General features: G+C 38.4%; 3 protein-coding genes across 4 annotated transcripts; 2 read left to right on the forward strand and 1 right to left on the reverse strand.

The window, feature by feature from the left end:
- Positions 1 to 1674: 1674 nt before the first annotated feature.
- On the forward strand, positions 1675 to 3783 carry LOC110796549 (uncharacterized). Its single transcript, XM_056839460.1, has 3 exons — positions 1675 to 1992; positions 2100 to 2243; positions 2659 to 3783. The coding sequence occupies exons 1-3, from the start codon at positions 1675 to 1677 to the stop codon at positions 3781 to 3783; spliced, it is 1587 nt and encodes a 528-aa protein (XP_056695438.1).
- Positions 3784 to 4407: 624 nt separating this feature from the next.
- Positions 4408 to 5370, reverse strand: LOC110796546 (uncharacterized). Its single transcript, XM_022001607.2, has 2 exons — positions 5062 to 5370; positions 4408 to 4946 (listed from the first exon to the last, which is right to left on the reverse strand). Exon 2 carries the CDS (start codon positions 4937 to 4939, stop codon positions 4499 to 4501), a length of 441 nt encoding a protein of 146 aa, XP_021857299.1. The 5' UTR covers positions 4940 to 4946; positions 5062 to 5370; the 3' UTR covers positions 4408 to 4498.
- Positions 5371 to 5517: 147 nt separating this feature from the next.
- On the forward strand, positions 5518 to 15891 carry LOC110796545 (uncharacterized). 2 transcript variants are annotated; one of them, XM_022001606.2, is made up of 7 exons: positions 5518 to 5650; positions 5736 to 6281; positions 12488 to 12655; positions 14090 to 14342; positions 14453 to 14619; positions 14745 to 14885; positions 15013 to 15891. In XM_022001606.2, exons 2-7 carry the CDS (start codon positions 6237 to 6239, stop codon positions 15361 to 15363), a joined length of 1125 nt encoding a protein of 374 aa, XP_021857298.1. In that variant the 5' UTR covers positions 5518 to 5650; positions 5736 to 6236; the 3' UTR covers positions 15364 to 15891. The 2 variants fall into 2 exon arrangements, with proteins under 2 accessions (XP_021857298.1, XP_056696592.1); XM_056840614.1 differs by lacking the exons at positions 5518 to 5650; positions 5736 to 6281; positions 12488 to 12655 and adding an exon at positions 13315 to 13467.
- Positions 15892 to 16178: the final 287 nt, after the last annotated feature.

The following is a 16178-nucleotide window of genomic DNA, read 5'->3' on the forward strand; positions in this document are numbered from 1 at the left end:
ATTAGGTTGTATCACGGGGGTCGGTTTGTTACTAGGAATGGTAAAACTACGTACGAGAAAGGGGATAGTGACAAATATGGGATGTCATTGCATCCTAATGTTAGTGAAGTGTGCTACTTTGAGTTTGTTGGTTGCGTGAAAGGGGATTTGGGTTATGGAGAGGCTGGTCAGTTTTGGTATAGGGAGCATGGACATACCTTGCTTAGTAGTAGGAAAGAGCTTAAGGATGACAGCGATATTCCTGATTTTTTGTTTTCTAAGGGAAAAGATGGGTGGTACCATTTATATGTTGTGCATGAGCCACCAACACCCAAGGTCACTAGGTATGGACCAAACTTTATGGGAGTGTATACTGATTCAGAATCTGATGGGGGGTCCACATTGGGTAGCTTTATGAGTGATTCAAATGTAGGTGGGGAGTCATCACAAATGAGCTGTGCCAATAATGAGAGTGGTGAGTCATCAAACCCTAATTCCTCAAACAACAAAACACACTCCTCACAACCTCCACTCACACACTCAGCTGCATTGCCTCCCTCTCAAAAAAACACTGCTGCTCTCACTCCCCCTACACAAACAAAACCAGATTCTGTGAACAACAACAACAAAACTTCAAATCCCAGCTCACTAAACACAGTTAACAACCCAGTCAAACCCCTTGTTTCCCTTGAACCTATACTTGAGCAGGAGGAGTGTGAGGCTGATCAGGGGAAGGGGTTACAGTTCACTGGAGATCAGGGAGAGGTTCAGGAAGAGCATGGAGAGCAGAGTGAAGGAGACAGTGAGGTTGACAGTGATGTTGTGTTGAGTGAAGGTGATTATGAGGATGACAGTGATGATGATTTGTTCACTGAAAATGTGGATCTTGATGTATCTGATATAGTAGCTAGCAGTTTAGAGGGGGTTCATATTCACAGTTCTAATCTTGATGTTGGGGATGGTTTGGATGCTGGAATAAATTTGGGTGAGGATGCAGACTTGAATGATGGCAGTGAGGATGAGGTGTTGAGTGTAGATGGGAGTGAGGATGAAGAGGTAAGCTACCCTGTGTTCAACCCTAGAACAGACTTCAAGATTGGGATTAAGTTGAGTGTTGGTCTTAAATTCCCATCTAGGAAAACATTTAGGAAAGCTTTAAGGAATCATGCCATTGAGAACGGATACAATTACTATTTTTTGCACAACAAAAGTCATAGGATCACTGTTTATTGTGCTAATAGGTGTGATTGTGAGTGGAAAAATGCTAAGAGGGTAAAATGCACTTGTGATGCTAAAAGAAAGTGCAATTACAAGGTCCATTGTAGGAAGGTCAAAGGTGAGGAGACATTTCAGATTAAGAGTTTAAGGTTAAGACATGCGTGTGGGCATCAACATGACAACCCTAAGGTGAGTTCTGAGTACTTGGCTGAAAGGTACCTTGAGGATTGGAGGGATGACTCATCCACAAAGATGGACACATTCATTAAAAGGGTAAGGAGGGAGGTACAATCTGAGGTTGGATATTACAAGTGCTATTATGCAAAGAAACTGAGCTTGAAAATGATTTATGGGGATGCTGCAGAGGAGTACAAAAGGGTTTAGGAGTATGTTGGTGCAATTAGGAAGCACATCCCAGGTAATACAGCAGTAGTGAAGCTTGAAGGCATTGAGAACAACACTCCCATGTTTCAGAGAATGTACATTTGCCTTCAACCTTGCAAAGAAGGCTTCATGGGTGGTTGTAGGCCTATCCTAGGAGTTGATGGCTGCCATTTGAGAGGACCATATCCAGGAATCTTGCTAACTGCTGTATGGAAAGATGGCAACAACAACATCTTTCCAGTAGCATGGGCTGTGGTAGAAACTGAAGATAGAGACACATGGACTTGGTTCCTTGAGCTACTTGTGAAGGATATTGAATCTGTGAAGGATGCTGTGACATGGGTGCATGAAAGAGGGGAAGAAATTAGTGATGATAATGCTGATGTTACTTACATGTCAGATAGGCAGAAGGTCTGTTCTCCCTCCTCTTTGCTCACTGTTTTTCTGGATGCTAACATTTTTGTTTTTTGTTGTTGCTAACATTGTTGTTCTTTCTGGTTTTTGGTGCTGTAATGCAGGGGTTGCTTGAAGCTTTCAGGACTGTTGTTCCAAATGCAGACACAAGGTACTGCTGCAGACATATATGGGCAAACTTTAAGTTGAAGTTCCCAGTGGAGGCATACAGAGAGAGCTTTTGGAAAGCTGCTAGGGCTTCTACCAAGGTCAGTGTTGGTTTTGATTTATTCATGTCAGATATAGTTAGCATAAGTGTGATGCCATAACTTGAGTGTTATGTGTTTATTTTTGGTTTTTTGTTGTTGTGATATCGGAAACGAATACGAGTCCAAGTTCTTGACTCGGGAACTTTTATCGGACACGAATACGTGTCCAAGTTCTTGACTTGGGAACTTTTATCGGACACGAATACGTGTCCAAGTTCTTGACTTGGGAACTTTTATCGGACACGAATACGTGTCCAAGTTCTTGACTTGGGAACTTTTATCGGACACAAATACGTGTCCAAGTTCTTGACTCGGAACTTTTATCGGACACGAATAAGTTCTTTACCCAATCTGTTTTTTTTTTTTACATAAATTGATTGTTCACATTGTTGTTTTACTATTTGTTTCATTTCAGCACCATTTTGATAAACACATGGCTGATATTAAGGATTTAAATCCAGAGGCATTTGTGTATTTGAATAGTATCCCTGTCATCCATTGGTCTAGGCATGGGTTTAGTTCTAGGGCAAAATCTGGAATGTTGTTGAACAATTGTTGTGAGAGTTTCAACCATGTTCTGAAGGAAGCTAGGGAGAAACCCATACTGTCTTTGATGGAGTGGATTAGGAGGTATATGATGAAGCGGTGTTGTGCAAAGAGAGAGGGGTTGAAACAGTTTGTGGGTTTGATAATGCCATCTGTGTTAAAGATGATTGAGAGGGGACAAAAAGAGGTGAGCAAAATGAGGTTGATTCAATCTGATTTGTATGAGTTTGAGGTGGATCATGATGGGGACACCTTTGTTGTGAATCTTCAAACAAAGACGTGTGGATGTTATAGGTGGACACTCATGGGAATCCCTTGTTGGCATGCATTGGCATGTATAGCAAAAAGAAGGTTGAACTACGAAGATTTTGTGCACCCGGCATACCATGTTAAGACGTATGCTGCCACATATGCACCACACTTCTCTCCTATGCCAGGTGAGAAACAGTGGGACAAGTCACCACAGCCACAGCCACTCCCTCCACCATATAGGGTGATGCCTGGAAGGCCTTCAAAGAGAAAGAGGAAGAAAGAGGCTGGTGAGGCAAAGGAGAACAAGGTGAAAAGGGCTAGGAAGCAAAACACTTGTGGGAATTGTGGGCAATTGGGCCACAACAGGAAGAAGTGTGGGAGACCAGCTGCACAAAGTGTTCCAAAGCAGCCTAAGGGAAGACCAAGAACAAAGACTGCACAGCACACCAATCCTGCACAGTCTGCACAGCAAGCAACAACCAACCAGTCTGCACAGCAAGCAACAACCAACCTCAACCAAGCTGCACCTATCCAAAACAGAAGGCAATCACCTGTCCCAAGGAAAGCTGCATCCACATCAGCACAGCCAACTGGTGGGAGAAAAACAGTGGCATCAAAGGGCAAACAACCAGCCCCTGCAAAGCATCCAAGTAAGAAGAGGAAGACAACTTCAGTAAACGCTCTACAAAGCTCACAATCATCACAAAAGGTTGTGTTTCCTTGGCAAAAAACTAGCATTTGAATTTCCTAAACTTTTGCAATGTTTGTATAACTTAACAGTAGCATTTCATTTTGGGTCAGATTAGTTGACAAGTTGTTTGTTCTGTAAAGTCAACTTTGGTCATATTTTGGAGAAAGTCAACTTTGATCATGTCTTTGCTTTGATAATTTTGGACAAATTCAGCTTTGCTATATATATGAATTGATGTGGATTACCAATCATATTTGCCTCGTGTTTTAAAAGTCTACTAAGAAACGTAGCCTCAACTCGTCTCGACCTCGATATTTGCCCGTCTCAAACTAGACATATATATCGAGGTCAGTCAAACTCTTTTAAGTTCATGAATAAAACGGGTTTATAAACCGACTTCTACTTCAAAGCTTCTTAAATTTTACATTTAAAGTCGGGTTTTTAAAACCGACTTCTACAATAAAGCTATTTAGGCATTTACATCGGGTTTATTAACACAACTAAAACAACACATGTCGAGTTATATTCATTTTACCTCGGGTTGCAAAACCCGACTACAAAAGCATTTTTTTCATATTTTATCCTCGGGTTTATATTACCTCGGGTTTATATGGCAATCATTCAAAGATTAGCAATCATTCAAAGATCAACAACTAGCAATGACCAACAATAGGGAAGAAATTCTTTATTAATCATCATTAACCATCAAAGTCATTGCACTAATACATTTCGTCCCGTAATTTCAGTGCATTCACCTAGAACTAATCTACGCAAACACCATGACATACAAAGCACTGACCACAACTGAAACAATAGCACAAAGAGAAATAAGAATGTAGACATGTTCATTCTTAATCTTCGAACTTCCTTCTGCCATCTTCCTCATCTTCTCGTACTTCACCTTCATCTTCTCATGCTCCTCATTCAACCTCTTCATTTCATGTTCCATGAATTCAGCTCTTCCCTTAATTATTTTCATCTCCATTGCAAGCCTCTGCTTTTCTGAAAGAAGATGATTAGTGACGTCTTTTTGCCACTCAAGAATGTCTTCATCAACCCAATCAAATGCATCACATCCCCTTTGCCCAGTTCCGAAGTTGTAGAATCTGCAACTTTTAAATTTCCTCCCCGGATTCTCATGTGTCCATGATGTTCTTTGAACAACGGGATACCCACAACCACACATTTTCGCTTTTTGATGGGACATTGTCAATCTAAAACACAAATACACAACAAATTACAAAATCCCCAATTTTCGTAAGAACCCTAATTTTTTCGACCTAAAATTACAACAATTGAAGAAGATTTTGGGGGGGAAAAATAGCATACCTGAATCGTGTAGGCTTGAGTAACAATTCGTGGCAATCAATTTGAGATATCAAACACTTTCCTTCAACCTTGAAACTTCACCAACAATGGCGTTTGAAGGAGCAGAGGAGAGAGAAAAGAATTGCGACCTTTTTTTTTTGTCAAAAAATTTCAGTTAAAAAAAAGTTGTTTTGGAGGGAAAAGAAATGGGAAAAAAATAAATATTAATTTTTTTTTTAAATTTTTTTTTATTAAATAGTTTGACACATGGTGGTTACCGGTTGCCACATGTCGAAGTCAATGCCTGAAAATCGAGTTGACTCCAAGAATTCGGCAAAAGGTCCCACTTGACTAAAAAAGTTGTGTTTTTGGTCCAATCTCACCAATTTTGACATAAAAAGGTCCTTTCTCGCAAAGAAATGCTTATAAAAGGTCATTTTTAGCAAAAAAAATCCTATAATTTAAATACCTTTTTCATCGGGAACTGTCAATGATAGTTCTTACTCTTGTTCCACCATGATTGTTGGGTCATCAATTTGATCTTCCATTGTCGATAGATCTTCGATTTCGTCTTCGACTTCCTCTCTATGGTCCCCATTATCACAAATCTGTAAATTATCCATTGAAATTTGAAGATATATTGTTCGCACTCCATTATTTTGTTCGAATCTGTAAATTGCACCTTTATTTTGCAGATCAGATCTTGAATTTTGAAAAAACTCAACTCCAAAACTTGATGGCTGCGGCGCAAAAAGAAATGATGTTAATGATGTGACCAGTCTCACCAAAGACGCGCCGTAAACAATAAGGAATACTGGTACAATTTGCGTTAAGCGGGTCCCCACTCAGTGAAACTACCTCCCGCCTTCCACAACCAATGATCCCAAAGGAAAACGAAATCCAGAAACTTGGAATTCGGAACCTTACGTGATCACCCTTCTTCTCTATCTTCTTTTCCTGAATAAATTCTTACCATTTTAAATCAATTTTCACTCTTCTGTTTCCCAGTTCTCTCTTTTGCATTCAATTTAATCCATTTGGAGTTGAAACCCAAATTCGAGATTGATTGTATACATTGATCAATTGATCAATGTTTGTACTCGGGGAATAAGAGTTGAATCGTAAAATACAAAATCTTTTTTCGATTTGGGAGGGGAGGAGATAGAAACACAGAGAGGGCGCGCGCTGCAGCAAAGATGATGCTGCAGTATAGTGGTTTCTCAGGGCTTAAGACCAAAAGGGTACTCTTCTTTTTCATCTAGTTCTACCTTTTCTTTTCTTTTTTTAATTATCTGCTAATTTTTCGCACTATTTCTCTGAATTTTACGAGATTAAAATGTGTTGATTGTACTAGCTGAATTTGTTGGTCTTCCTTTAATGTTTTGTGACTCAATAGTTTTGGGAAATAGCCGAGTTGTTGATTGATGTTAGATTGTGTAACTCCCTGAATTGGAGTTATTCCATAGATGGTGGATTACAACATTAGTCCTAGTTGCATTAGGAAATGCAGGATTACAATATTAGTCCTAGTTGTATTAGGGCAATGGAGGATTACAACACTAGTCCTAGTTGTATTAGGAAACCTAAGAGAATTCTTTTCTCTATCACACCCGGAGTCATAACGGGAGGTTTCTAAAATCCAAATATGTGTCGCGGAATGCTTTTGTGAAAATATCTGCAAATTGATATCGTAAAGGAACATGGAGCATCCGTACTTGCCCTAATGTAAATATCGGCGTGCTTGGTGCGTTAGTGTTTTACTGGGTTGCGAGTAAGACAAATTGCACTGACATTATCACAAAAAATAATGATGGCCTTATGAAGATGACAATGTATCCTAAGTAAGAGATTACGAAGTTAGCATGCCTCAGCAATAACATTTGTGACATCTGCCTTGTGTAATTCTTTTTGGAGGACCAAGTGGTATGATATTAATGTGACCCGTGATCAATGGTGCCCCAAATATTTCACAAAATCCGCTTTAGTATATCAAAGTGGGGTTCTGGGGATAATGCATGAAAAAATACACTTGTTGTACCGCATAAGTTATATCAGGATGAGTAAAAGTGAGGTACTGAGGAACACCTGTCAAGTTTCGGAAAGGAGCACCTGTCAAGTTTCGGTACTTAGTACGATCATGAACCTTCGGACCTGAACTTGCGTTGCATCCTTACCAGTGTGCATTCCTACACGCTCCAAAATTTTTTGTGCATACTTATGCGGAAAGAGAAACATAAAAGGAGTGCGAGTGACAGTAATACCCGAAAGATAATTAAATGGTTCTAAGTCATATATAGGAAGCTCGATCTGCAAATGAGTAATGATGCAGTCTCTCTCTGATGAAGTAACCAAAATATCATCAATATATAGAAGTAGATAGGCCATGTCATTGTCTGCAATAAAAAAAAATTAGCAAACCTTTGTTACCAGAAATGCAATGCTTGTTTGAGACCACATAATGTCTTGCAGAGTAGGGGCTCTACGATCCACAAAACCTAGGGTTTGATGCATACAAACTGTCTCTTTAAATCACCATGTCGGAAATGCATTTTAACATTAAGTGGATTAATAAACCACTTCAATAGTCGATTTAACAATCGGAATAAATGTCTCATCACTATCAACCCGAACACCGACCTCCTATGACCTATCTTCACAAACAAGACGGCCTTTATGCCTTATGAAGTTACCTTTGTCATTTTCTTTATGAAAAAAAATCCGCATGTAATTGACAATATTCATCCTCAGAGGCTTAGATGCCAAATCTCATGTCCCCGTTTTATTTAAAGCACCATATTCATCTTGCATTGCTACATTCGAATTAGGGTTTGCCAAGGCTAATTTATGATTTTTTGGTAAGGGTGAATAGTATTTGGTAGGACCTTGAGCTCGAAAGCTGAGGGCATACTTTGGATTTGGTTTAATAATTCCATGTTGGGATCTTGTTTGCATATGTGGATATTTAGGCAGGGGACGAGTTGGGGCGATGGGTTGAAGGCCTCGCATGGGTGAAGGAGTATATTGCGGTCCTAGACTAGGACAATAGGCGTGTAGAGGATGGTTAGACCACTGGGCTAAAACGCTAGGTACTCGCACGGCCCAACTGGTGAGCATTCTCCCCATAAGCAGCGGATATGGAAGAGTGAGTTGTTGACTGGGTTTGTTAAACCGGACTGGGGAGAGGAGGCATACAACCTGCGGTCTTAGTTTTTAAAGGCACGAGATTCACCAAGGCCCAAAAGACCCCGGAGCCTAGGCCGAAGGCGTGCACCTCTCGTATATAAGGTGCACAATTTAAAAAAAAAATTGTTGTGTCTGGAAAAAAAATAGTACTTCCTCCGTTCCACAATGATGCATCGTTTCTCTTTTGGACGCTATTCATTAACTAATTTGACGATTATTCTTTCACATTATGTAAAAACAAACATAGTCAAGTGAGATCACTTGTTAAATTCGTATCAATGCGAGGATTCCAAATACCAATTTTTTATAATTTTTATTTACACACAATTAGAGATATTAATGTTCAAAGAAACATGTTAGGATACGTGAAAAAAGAAATGATGCATCCTTTGCGAAACGGAGGAAGTATTACTTGTTGTCACAAGGAGGTAAAATAGTAATTATAGTAAAACTAAAAGCCTTTTTAAGGGGAAAAAACAAACAAAAAAGGGACTAAGGAAGGTTTAAGTAACTTTTTAGTCACTGGCTATTTATTAGATTCTCAAAAGAAGTGCGCCACACAACACATAAAATAGATATATTAAAATAGAAAAAGGAATAGTTAAAGTGACGTGAAAGACACAAGGAAAAAATGGAGAAACTTTGGCTTTTCTCTCTTCTCTTTTTAATATAAAAAATTATAACTATTAGGAAGTCATTAATCGCGTGGTTTTGGCATTTCTTTAAAAAACTATTTACTTGTCAACAATTGGACCCTTATACCATAAGGCACTGCTCCTTGAGCCTGGGAAAATGTGCATAAGGCGCGCGCCTTCTGTAGGGTGCCCGAGGGACCTGAACCTTGAGCCTACGCGCGCCCAAGGCACACCATTGAAACTTAGCGTGAGATAGTGGGATAGTAGGGGAGGGTGCCTATTATGGGGTGGTTATAGTTGAATTAATGGGGAATTGGGCATGACGTATAAGCACATGTGTGAGGAGGGGTGATCATTTATCGGAGCCCAAAATGTTTTAATCATTTGAACAATATTTATTCAAATTGTTGTACGAAAACTTAGATTTATCATACGTTACATAACGCGAGATGATGATCTTTTTAATGGATAAGTCTAGGATAACCCAAAAACATAGGAGTTGATCTTGGAGTAATTTGTGTGAGGTTGTGGCCGAAGATTTGGGTAACAAAGACAACCGAAAAACCCGGATATGATCATAGGATGGGGTTTTTCGAAACAATATCTCGGTTGGGGTCATGTGTATGAGAGCTTTTGTGGGAAAAATGTGTAGGAGTTACGCTGCGGTCTCAAGATTATAATCCCAAAATGACAGGGGAAGGGAGGCATGAAATAGTGAAGTGCATTTGACATTATTTATTGTGCAGTTCATTCTTTCGGCTTTACCATTTTGAGAAGATGTGCGAGGACAAGAGAACCTAAATATTAAGCCATGGGTGACACAAGATAATTTGAATGGACCATTGTCAATTCACGACCATGGTCACTTTCAAAGCTTTTATAGGTCGTTCAATTGCGTGTGTACATGTGATCTAAATTTATGAAATTTTGAAATGCTTGAGAATTTAAACTTGGAGTCCACAGATACTAAGTAAAATCATCATTAAGTACTAAATAATATGTGTGACCATTAGTACTATTAATAGTAGAAGTCCATAAATGGGCATGAATAATGTCAAAAGCACAGGATGTATTACTATGTGAATCATAAAACGGAAGTCTAACATGTTAACCAATCTGACAAGAGACACAAAAAATAGCATTATTGCTCCTCAATGTGTTAAGAGTATGAGGCCCGGGGTGACCTAAGTGGCCATGCCAAGTGCTAGTTGTAATTAACGACATATGCAGAGGGGAAGTACCGTTGGGTAGGTGGAGAATTGGTGATGGGTTATAAGTTATAACTCATAAGTCCCCTCCCTGACTGTTACACCTCATAACTATCTCGTCTAAGGTCTTGATCTTTCACAGAAACCCCAATAGGATCAAACTCAACAAACTATAGATACCTGATTGAGTGACACAAGGTTTTTGATTAAATTGGGTGCAATATTATTTAGGGATAAAGGAGGTTTAAGAGGGGGTAGTTGGGTATGTCCAAAGGTGGTGACAGGATTAGACTTGTAACTAAGGTATTTAGAGAGGGAACATGTGTAGGGTTACCTGATTCATGGTTTGCTTCAGTATTGGGTACAGGTTCGGGTTAGCAATTCGTGGGTTAGCTGGTTTTAGGTTCGCAAGAGAGATTTGGAACATTTTTTTCCCGGGTTTTTAAAAATTCGTTCAAAATATTAGATATTATAAAGATTTTATTTTAATACTCATACTCAAATAACAAGTATTTCCTTCTCAAGTAAAAGCACCAACATTTTTTCTTTTCTCGCCTTCCTTGGCCTTCAATAGCTAAAGCTTGGGTTTCAGATTTGGCATGACAGTACCTGAGATTTGGTTCGCCGGAGAACCGATTTGGTATGGGCGAACTAATTCGAGATTCGCGGGGGTACCCGCTATTTTGGTAATGCTGAACAGATGTTACCAAAATTAGATGCCATATGTGACGTAGCCCCTTTGTCGAAGTACCATAGATTGTCTGATGGAAGAGACGTCGTAGTAGGAAGAGTTGCCATTAGAACTGAGCGTGAATGAGTGAAGTTACTGTTGGTATGCGTGGTGGAAAATAAAAGTGAACGAACAGGACTACAATCAATCAACGCGTGAGAATCGAGATAATTGTGCGAGGCTATTTTGTACAAAGGACAAATTCCACCGCTAATCACACCAGAAGATGTAGTAGATTGAAATGCACAAATTCTATTCCACGCAGCAAACAAAAGTCAACACAAGACATTAACTTTAAAAATGGAATTTGTTATCTAATCAAGAATTCCCTTATTTATCATTCTTTTTTATTCTTTTTTTCCATAACCTAGCAACTTTGATAATTAAATTACCAATAACACACCACCAATTATGGAGGAGCAATGAGTGAGAGATTAATGAAAGAACAATTTGGTAAATTAAGCACGTTAAATTAAATACGGAGACAAACCAAGAGTTCAACTATACCAAGTAGTTTGTGATAGCGGAAGAAATCGCAGTAGATCGTGGACTTAGATTAGATCATGTCCTCGATGCTTGATGTGGGGGTTGATTAGGTAAGTAATGGTTAAGAACACAAGTCCTAATTAGATCTAAGAGAAAAAAAAATCTTTTTTTATGGAAACTAAAATTTTACCTAAGCTGTGAAACCATGTTAGGTTGTGCAAACTCCCCGAATTTGATTGTACTCCATTGATCATATTTATAGGTGGATTACAACATTAGTCCTGATTGTATTAGGAAACAGTATGCGACTAGAATTCTACTTTACATAAATATCCTAAGTGAATTCTGTTCTCTATCAATTGATCCTCATAGTTTGTTTCTTGAATTGGGTAGCGTGGTTAGAAATTGTTTTAGTTGTTTAAGTTGTGTTATTAAGTTGGCAATCCATTAAGTAACGTTGGGGCTTTAGTGATTTGTGAACTGAAATTGATTTCATCCGTTAAGATTATAAAACTTGCTTGTATTCAGGTGTTTAGTTATGGTTTACTTGTCAACTTGGTGGTATGGAATGAGCTTAGGCACTGGCTAACTATTAGGCTTGTTATTTGGAGGGGAGGTGCCTGAGTCGGGTCAGTGCGGGGTCATTGTATGTCCGGGCCTGTCACATGCTGTTTGATGTTCACTGGAGAAACAAACCAAGAAAGTTAAGGTGGGAGGGGGGGGGGGGGGGGGGGGGGGAGAGGATGGTGAGTTCTGGCTGTAATTAGGGAGGAAGAGGAAAATTCTAGTAATACTAGCAATTGAATTTCATGGATTTCGGGTAATATTCAGTTTTTGAACATACTTGAGACCGCGGTTTGTTGTTGATTTCTAAAATGATATTTTAATGAGGAGAAAATATGATATGTTGTTTTTCTAACTGTTAGATCATACTAATGTAATTTGAATATTAAGCATAGTGTTGATAAAACTCCTTGGCTAATAAGAATTCACTCGGTAGTTTTATTCTACGTAATTTATGACATTGCCTTGCTTCATGTCCTGTTTAGTGAAGTGAAATTTGAAAATGTCTTTTGAACTATAGTAGTTTGGCCTACTGGTACTCTTTCAGCAAGGGTGATGGTATTTCAAGGATGAGAAGGAGAGCAAATAGATTCTGTTTTTGTCCTGTTGGTGATAAGATTTGGTTTCTGTTTTGCTCACAGGTTGTATTTGAAAACGTATTCAGTGTGCTTGATTCTGTTAGTCTCGAACATTTGAAAGAACTAACTGCAAGGCGTAGATTAATTGAAGAATCGATTAATGCGACCAGTTGCATCACAGAAGCTACTGCAAGGGAGATGTCCGGAGGGCTGACTTCTCGTAGTCAACAGGTTAGTTATCAAGTGCAATGGTATTTCCTGGTATGGACCAGTAAACTTTCTTTTTGTCCCTACTGTGTTGGTTTATAGGTAACTCATTTAGACAAATTGAGCCAGTACCCAATAGTATTATCCTTCTATTCTATGTTCCCCTGATAACTGAAATATACTAACGGCCAGTTTGGCACATGGTAATAAAGTAATGTGAATGAAAAAAGGCAATAGTAATGGTAATCAAGGAATGAACATGAGATTTGGTAATTGAAATGTGTTTGTTTGGTATATATTAATAAAGAATGTGTAGAAATGAGAAAACCATAGTGTCACATGTATGTCACATGTCTCCCATGTGAGCAGTTTGTTTGCTGCATTGTGGCACTGTTTCATTGGCCACTAAATGTTGGTGTGCTGTCCTTTTGTAGTTGGTTGTTTTTCCTAGGTTAGGATCTTCCTAGGGATTGTAATGCGCTATTTAATATATGGAGTGATTGGTGTGCGCAGCGACCAATAATGTAATTATGTGCTTTGCTGAAAACAAAATGAGTGAAATGAAAACAGCAAACTTGCTGTAAAATCGTTCAAAACTTCTTGTTTTCCAGAATGGTAATGAAAAAAAAAATCCATATCTTGCCTTTGGTATGCAGTAATGGGAATACAACTAACCTCTCCCCTTCCCTTCTAGAATGGCTTCCACCGTCAAGTAACAAACAAATGGATTGAAAATATGAAGAAAATATGAAGAATATAACCAGCATAATCAAATATGATTGCAAACATCTAGCTTGCACCAGATGCTTTTCACGGAGAAGAGAGAAAGAAAAAAGGTAAGATAGGAAGTGTAGGAACATGTATTACATTTTCAAGAGGAATAATGCATAACCATTCCACTCTAATCCAGGGTTCTAGCTGGTAATGAAATTGTGGTAAATGACAAATTTTATTACCAGATTTCATTCCTTGGCATTACCATTGGAGGATGCCAAACGACCAAAACATGGTAATCAAATTTCCATTCCCATTACCAACCATCTATTACCAGTTACCAAATGGGCCGTAAAGAGTCTAAGACATGGCTTCTCTTTTGACGTCCCAAAAGGGAGAGTGTCAGCTTACAGTTGTGGTCAGTGGCAGCTATTCTGATTGAAGATAATCTGTCTTTTAATAAAATTCTCAGGCCTGCTCCTCGTCTAAAACGTTCTTATATACGTACTCATCATGCTACTGTTTATAAAGGCTTATGTATATTACAACAGCCTCTCTTTCCTCTGCACCGTGCCCAAGCCTAGGCTGGTTTGGATAGACATGATAATGAACATTCCACTTTCATGGTAGTTAGATGGCTGTTCCTTATAATTACTTCTTAATTTATGGTGCCTGTCCCGTTCTGATGGCTCTCTGATCAAACCAATTTGTTCCTTAGTAACACATTTTTTTCAAAATTTTCAGGATATCCAGAAACTGGAACAATATTTGCCAATATTGGAGAATTTCATGGTCCAAGTTGATTCGATTAGTCGAAACAAAAATTTGTTAATTTCAGAGCTGAGAATACAGTGGAGTAGCACCCTTAGTTCATTGAGGTTTAGATTTGGTGGTCCAAAGTTTTTCCAAATCAATAGTCTGAATTATGAACTTGGGATGTCTCTTTTCCTATATGGTGTGACTATCCGTGAGCGGGCTTTTGAAATTCTTTCAGAAGGTTAGTACATAGGTCGCATAATCTTAAACTCACCTGCTTATCAAAGTTTTCTATTGGTTCTTCATGGCCCCATCTGTACTAATTAAATCTGAAGTTTATCATTATCATAGATATGCAGCAGTCCGCCAGCCTTTTGAGAAAAGCTGCTGGAGTTTACAACTATTTGAAGGCTGAAGTCCTTCCACTGTTGCAATCTATCTTGCCTCCGGAGAAGCCACCTGAAACTACAACCAATGTCGCTTTTGTCATGAATAATATTTGCTTGGCGGAGGCTCAGGTATGTTATATAGCCTCACCGGATCAATGTTAATGATTTATGTCATCTTCTGTTTTATAACAGAGAAATGCACTTGGATAATTCGCTTTTAATTCTTTTTCAATTTTTCAAGTTTTAATTTACAGGCGATAGCCATAAGAATTGCTGAGAAGCAGGGAATGTCTGATGGTGTTTTAGCAAAATTACACTTTGGTGTTACACAGTTTTTGGGTGAAGCAAGTTCTCTTCTGCAATCAGGGCCTAGAGATATTTCTCGTACATTTTCAGTAAGTACATCGATTCATTTCTGCCCTGCTGTACTTTTGGTTTTACAACTGTGGTTTCTGTCAATTTTGATATGCCCATTCCTTTTTCTTGTCATAAACGCCATAGCTCCGATTTTGTTTTCCACAGGAGTATATAGTTTCATGCAGTACTCTACATGAATTGAGAAGTTATAGACACCTTGCTGAAAGCTACAAACAGTCAGAGCAAGTGGGAGTCGCTATTGGCCTACTAAACGGCGCACTCAGTAATTCAAACACCTTGCCTGTGGAACAGTCTTGGCGAGAAATTTTCAAAAATGAAGTTGATAGGATCTCCCTTATGCTTAAAAATTACAAGGAAGAGAATGCATTTGTGTGGAAGCATAAGATCCCATTGGATTTTGAGCTTCCATCCTTGGAGGGTAGAAAGGTTGTGATCGCCACTCCTTACGAGCCTCAAAGATGGGAAAGGGAAATTGCTTTCAAAAGAGGAATCTAAACCAAAATTACTTGTATAATATAATTTATTGTGTATAAAAGAGTGATTCTTTTAGCTTCTTGTGTATACATACATAATCAGCTGAGCCAGAAGTTTTATGACAGAAAATAATCAAAGGGGTTTTTCTCCTGCCTTGTTGATCTCATTCCAATAACTAAAGGACAGGAAAACGTATCCGTTGGTCGGAGAAGGATTTCACCATAAATAATGTGAAAATGTTGAAGCTGGAGCTGTTGACTGAAAGTTGGACGCAAAATTAAGTACCATTGAAGATAGAATGATATCATTGTTGATTTTTGATACAACTGTTTTATTTTTTTTACCATTATTTCCATTCTTGTTACCATTTGAATGTATCACAACACCATATAGTATAACCAATTGAGATTGGCATGAGTGGTACCCATGCAAACTCTCGCGGGAGATTAGTCCACTTGCTGAAGGCGATTGGGAACTCCTTGTAATAGAACAAAAAAAAAAAATTAATACCATATGTTATGATTTTATTAAACACCATTGTTTCGTTTATTTGGTACTATTGTCTTTTTTTTTGTACCATTTTTTTATTCTTGATACCATTAACTTGTTTTTTTTTTGTACCATTCAAATGTATCACAATAACATAATATGCAAAATGGTATGATTGTATTACTCAATGGTATCCATAAAACAGGAAAAAATAATCACAAAAAAATTGGAGTGTTTGCATAAAAGTTCAATGTATTTATTGCCTTGTTATATATTTTTGCTTATCTGTAATAGTTATTGAATATTGATATTTACTTCCTCATGACGGGTTTGGGTTGGTATTAAAC

Source organism: Spinacia oleracea, chromosome 3, assembly GCF_020520425.1.
Source record: "Spinacia oleracea cultivar Varoflay chromosome 3, BTI_SOV_V1, whole genome shotgun sequence".
Lineage (NCBI taxonomy): Eukaryota > Viridiplantae > Streptophyta > Magnoliopsida > Caryophyllales > Amaranthaceae > Spinacia > Spinacia oleracea.

Excerpts from the sequence above, each read along its gene's own strand:
- LOC110796549 (XM_056839460.1), top strand. The coding sequence starts at position 1,675 with ATGTACATTTGCCTTCAACCTTGCAAAGAAGGCTTCATGGGTGGTTGT. Across the intron at positions 1,993-2,099 it reads ACATGTCAGATAGGCAGAAG|GGGTTGCTTGAAGCTTTCAG; the intron begins GTCTGTTCTCCC and ends GCTGTAATGCAG. Across the intron at positions 2,244-2,658 it reads CTGCTAGGGCTTCTACCAAG|CACCATTTTGATAAACACAT; the intron begins GTCAGTGTTGGT and ends GTTTCATTTCAG.
- LOC110796545 (XM_022001606.2), top strand. The coding sequence starts at position 6,237 with ATGATGCTGCAGTATAGTGGTTTCTCAGGGCTTAAGACCAAAAGG. Across the intron at positions 14,343-14,452 it reads TTTTGAAATTCTTTCAGAAG|ATATGCAGCAGTCCGCCAGC; the intron begins GTTAGTACATAG and ends TCATTATCATAG. Across the intron at positions 14,620-14,744 it reads TTTGCTTGGCGGAGGCTCAG|GCGATAGCCATAAGAATTGC; the intron begins GTATGTTATATA and ends TTTAATTTACAG.
- LOC110796546 (XM_022001607.2), bottom strand. The coding sequence starts at position 4,939 with ATGTCCCATCAAAAAGCGAAAATGTGTGGTTGTGGGTATCCCGTTGTT.